General features: G+C 41.8%; 1 protein-coding gene across 1 annotated transcript in view; it reads right to left on the bottom strand.

Moving 5' to 3' along the window:
- Positions 1–5,691, bottom strand: part of LOC102671532 (regulating synaptic membrane exocytosis protein 2) — a 63,103-nt gene that overhangs the window by 33,029 nt on the left and 24,383 nt on the right. Inside the window, 2 exon segments of the mRNA XM_031509578.1 lie at positions 1,116–1,305; positions 1,917–2,130. Coding sequence (XP_031365438.1) covers positions 1,116–1,305; positions 1,917–2,130 — 404 coding nt within the window.

Genomic DNA, 5,691 nt, shown 5'->3' with positions numbered 1-5,691 from the left:
AGAGATTAAAAAAAAAAAAAAAGAAGAAGAAACATATAGAGAAAAAAAAAATATATATATATATTGTTTGAAGAGTCAAGGCGCGGGTGGAAAACGGGTGGAATCTTTCTCCCTCCCTGAAACTTCGGCTCGCCCGGCATTTGACATAATTACGTCGTGTAATTAACCCCTTCGTCACGCATTCGACCCTTTCACGCTCGATTTCACGATCTCGAACGAACGAACGAACGAACGAACGAACGAACGAACGAAGCGTCTAAAGAGAGAAGAAAAAAATATATATATATATATATCGCATGTATATATATATCTATGATATCTACGCGTGTACCATCTACTCGAATCTACATTCTATTCGAAACGAATAAGGAAAGATCGAAGTTTTCTTGTTTCTCCTCTTCTCGTCGAATGTGAACGAAAGGGTTAAATCCAAACGTTATACTAAAACTACTACGCTAATGGTACATGAACCAATCAAATAATCAGGCACTAATAAACAGACCACGGATGTATAATAATAATAATAATAATCATCGTTCTATGTGTGTCTCTCTCCACTAAAGCTATATATATATATATATGAGAAGCAAGGAAACGAGGAGAAGAATTAAAAAAAACCGTATTCCACTTTGGACGACAGAGACCCGCGACGAATAAATTGTCTAAGCGCCACAAATCGTACAAATTAGGCGCAATTTATTACGCGACGTGGGGGGGAAAAAAAAAAAAAAGTATACATAGCTCATAGTGAAATCTTGTAAAAGCCGTGTACGTTTATTCATCGTTCTTGACTAGCTCGCGCGACAGAGACCCCTTTTACTCGATCAACCACTCGGCTACATTCGTCCATCCTACGTGTATAACTCTGATCTGATCGAAAGCGACTGGCCTGGCCATGTTTTTTTTTTTTTTTTTTTTTTTTTTCTCCTTTTTTTCTTTTTCATTGCGCTTTCGAGAGAACTCGAACTCATATAGAGAGAGAGAGATCGATGGAACTCTAGCCTTTTTTTTTGTTCGTGTTGTTCGTCGATCGACAAGCAAATTATTATATTTTTCCGAAAATGTTGATTGATACATGAACGATCGACGCGAGTCGGTCCGTAACGGGCCCGTACCTTGGGCAGGTCGCCCCTGTTGCTGTCCTCACTGCTCGTGAACGTGCTAGAGGTGTCTATCCCGGAGTCTTTGGTCGCGCTGTCTTGGCTACCCTGCCGATCGGCCTCCCAAGACCAATCCTCCTGAGGGCCGCCGACATTGGTCCCACCGTCAAATCGTACTGTCTTTTTCCCCCTCCTCTCCGTGAACCTAATGGACACGCCACATACACAGGAGATACGAGAACGTGTGTCTGGTTACTGTATGTATGTCTGCGAGTGTTCATTTCTATGTGTGTTTGTGTGTGTATGTACGTGTGTGTACGCAAGTGTTCCGTGCGATGTTTTCCCGTTTTCATCACAGTTTTCATCACTCTTCTAATCATCTACTTCTATCACACGTAACTCGAACTCGTCGCGAGTAGAGCTCCTACGTTACGTGACGATCTTTGATCCCGAGTTTATCGAGAGACTCGTCCGTTGACACAACAACACAATTATGTTATCGATTGTTAATTGAAGAATAAAAAAGAAAAAAGAAAAATATATCACGATCACGTGGGGGAAGAATCGTGGAAATTGAAAAATTCTTGAATTCTTGGAAATTTTGCGTCCAGGTATCGCCAGAATCCAGGCAATCCCGGGACGACCGACGCGAACGAAAGGACGAGATAAATGAGCGATAAAGGAACGAAAAATTGAGAGAGAGAAAAAATAAAAAAAAAAAAATAAAAAAAAGAAAGAATATTCGATTTAGAAAGAAAATTTGTTGTTGTTATTGGAGAAACGAACGCACGGATCGCCAATTTTTTTCACACGCACCTCCTACTGTCGGCGCGCCACTCGTCGCCACTCCTTCGGAAGCTCCGTCTCACGAGAGTGTTCTCCTCTTTTCGCGGCTCTCGCGGTGGATGATGACCGTTATATTCGATGGTCATCGCGGCCATGTTGTAGTGCCCGTTGTGGGGTCCGTTGTGCCTACGTCCACCGCCGGACATTGATATCGGACCTCCCGTATGGTGGTAGTACCCCTTCCCTACAGTAGATCCAAAAAACGTTTCGTTTCCTCTGCTCTCATTCTCTTCTATCGAGCTTTTCTATCTCCAATTTTTTTTTCTTTTTTTTTTTTTAACCGTCGCATCTTTCGACTCTATCCCCTAATCGCATCTAATTAATCACAAATCCCTTTCTTTCTCTTGAGAAAAATTTTCAAATCCTCCCCCCTTCCCCACTCCCCCTGTGACGAACTATTACTCGTTCTATTTTTTCTTTTTTTCTTTTTTTTTTTTTTTTCCCTCGATCCTCAATTTTGCCAGACTCAAAGAGAATTCAGAGATGTGAGAAATTCTATGTCATCACAACATTCTGTGTCACATATCGCTTTCCTATCAATCGCTCCATGTGTCCAACCGTTTCCCTCTATCCTTCCCTTCCTATTCCGTGAAGCCGTGCGCGTTCTCTCTCGGTGTGTACGATATATAACCGCGTTTCGGTTATACGGACCTGTCTCACAACCCATAGCCAAGAGATCGGGTGCAGGCTTTGCCCGGAAAATTTGGCGGAAAAGTGTGCTGAGGAACGGTGCTCGGGCGGACACGAATCGACGAATCCTGGACCCGGCCGCTGTACACGCTTCGTGTGTGCAGGGGTGGTGTGTGTTGTATGTGTGTGTACGTGTGTGCGCGTGCACAATAGCGATGCCATTTTTTTTCTTTTTTCTTTCTATTTCTCGAATCTCGGCGGCCACAGAGATTCCCCTTCGTCGCTTCGAGCTACCTTCGAAACGAGGTTTTTATTTTCGCGCGGTGAGAAGAATCGAAAGAAGAGAGAATTCCGCACGCTTCGAGAGGGCGAGTCGAGAGAGAGAGAGAGAGAAAGAGAAATTCGTATCTCCTCGATTCGAATTCGCGTTGCAGCAACGTCGAATCGTTCGTTCGTATTCGAGAAACAGAGAGACGCGAGGCGTGCGAGAATTCTCGTGGGGGTGGAAAAGTGTTTCGTAGGTATACAAAGGGGTACGTGTACGCGATAAAAAAAAAAATATGTTTGCAGCGTCACTTGTGCGTATAATCAACATATCGGATCTTCGAGACGAACATCGAAGCAACAGAATATCGTGAGAGAATGTCGGGGTTTTAATATCTTTGGTGGGCGATTACGTGTACGTGGCGTGAGTGAGGTGTAAACGATAGATACTTGTATACCTGTGCACGATTCGTAGCCGTCCAAAGTAGAACAAATAAAATCTGTTACAGCTCTGCCGACCGATCGCACTTTCTCGCCGGATACATTCGAGATCACTTTTGAATTCTCTTTCGCCCGATTTTCGATTTTCGAAAGAATTGAAAAATTTCGCTCGTTTCGGATTCTTTTTTTGTTTTTTTTTTTTCTTTCGCGAATCAAGGTAGAAAAAGGTAAAAGAAAAAAAAAAAAAAAGAGGAACGTTTTCCCATGGCCGCGATCGCTCTTCGATCGGCAATTTTCGGGCAATTTTCTTTTCCAAGAACAGGGGGAGGATAGGATAGGAACGTTTGGAAGAAACGTGGCGCCATATGAGATCGCACACGTGTCCCTTGGCCAATAATTCGCTCGTTTTCGCGCGTCGTTAGGCTGGTGGAAAAAACCAAATGGCGAATTGAACCCATTGAAAGAAACGAAGGAGAGGAGGGGGATGGGTTTTTGGAGGGAAATAAAAAAACGCGAATAGAATAATTTTCGAAGGAAGATCGGTTGATACGATCGCAATCGGTCGGCAGATGACGTACACACACATGCACACGCATACGCAAAGATATACATATAATATATATATTATACATAAAATATATATATATGTATATTTATAGGTAGATATATATATGTATACTTTTGGTTTCATATATATATATTTATATAGCGGAAAACGAACTGCCTTATTTGCATTTTGAGAAAATTAGTAGGTACCGCGAGGAACTGACGATTCATTCTGTCCCCGGGCTTCTCCCTCGAGCTCCTGGAAGTGACCACCATGGACGGCGGTTTATCCCCTAAAAGGCGATCTCTCTTTAAGTCACACATGTCCCTTTAGATGCGTAACGGTGCTTCGCTTATCGCTAAACTTAACAAAAAAAAAAAAAGACAGAGAACACGAATAAGAGCGGTCGCGATAATATATATTATATATATCTCTTTCGGACTCGAGCATGGAACTCGACGAAAATATCTCAGAAACATTTTCATTTTCTCCCTCCCCCGGAGAATTCGTGTGTGTTTAGATGCATATCGAATATAGAGAGATAGTGGTTTAACTTAATAAATAATTTCTCGAAAAATCTATTATCAACTACTGTATTGGTGGTTTCGCAAAAGGGATGATGGTTCTTAGTTAAATCTCTGAAAAATAGTTTGGGTGTCTATATGCTATAACAATAATAATAATAATAATAATAATAATGATAATAATAATAATAATATTAATAATAATAATGATAATAATAACAATAATAATAATAAATATAATCAATTCGATGCAAGAAGAACAGAGAGGAAAAAGAAAATAAACAAAGATATTAGTCACTGCTATGAGAACTGCACTCTATGTTAACAATCGAACACTGTATATATGTATATATATATGTGTGTGTATATATATGTACATACATATACACGCATATATATGTATATATATATATATAAAACTAATGGTAATCGTAATACATTGCAGGCAGAGTCTGGTGTTCTCTCGCTACACGCAAGAAGTAAGTCGTCGTTTTCGTTATGATACGGCCCGGCCTCGAGAATTCGATCTGGATCGTTTCTGAAAGGAGGATCTAGCCTAGGAAGGAAGGAAGGAAGGAAGGAAGGAAGGAAGGAAGGGGTGGATCGGTCTCGTTCGTCGTGCAAGCTCGCTGTAAATAAGGTGAAGTATCACGCATCATAAAACTGGCAAATTGGCCATAAGATCGCCACTCGAGACGCGGCTCGCCGTCTCTTCTTATATAATCATACGATGTATTTTCTATATTACGTATACATTCTCCACGTTTCTGGATTTACATGGGGAACGGAGGAAAGGATCTCGTGGATTTTACGATATAACGTAATCGTAAAATATCGAATCTTCCATCCCCGATTCGAATCCATCTTCGTGGATCGCTCATCCACCGATTGATATAGCCATTATCGAATGGTTGGCAACCTCGATTAATTCGACGTTCGTTCGAGGAACGAAACTCTGCCCCACATTTCATCCATTGTCGTCGTTCAGGGTTGAAAGATAATCGGTATTCCGCGGGAATCTATCGTTTGCACGATCAACGATGATACAAAGAGTTGTGCGCGCAAAGAGACCACCGTTGAAACCAGGCCGGATGTCGAAGGATCGTTTAAACGTAGGCGGGATGATCGCGTGTCCATCGACGCGATATTTCCCGTTAAGCGAGCGATAAATAAAATTAGTAAGCGCGCGAAGGGAATGTAAATAGATACAAACGGTCTCCCTAGTTACGGAGCTACGATGACGCCTTAAGTCTTAATTTAAAAAAGTTATGCGATGCCGACTTCAACCCCCAACCTCGTAATATTCGCGTATCTGGTTCACGGTTCACGCCCACCACGA

Source organism: Apis dorsata, unplaced genomic scaffold (genome assembly GCF_000469605.1).
Source record: "Apis dorsata unplaced genomic scaffold, Apis dorsata 1.3 scaffold_163, whole genome shotgun sequence".
Lineage (NCBI taxonomy): Eukaryota > Metazoa > Arthropoda > Insecta > Hymenoptera > Apidae > Apis > Apis dorsata.
This window is presented reverse-complemented; position numbering and strand designations above follow the sequence as displayed.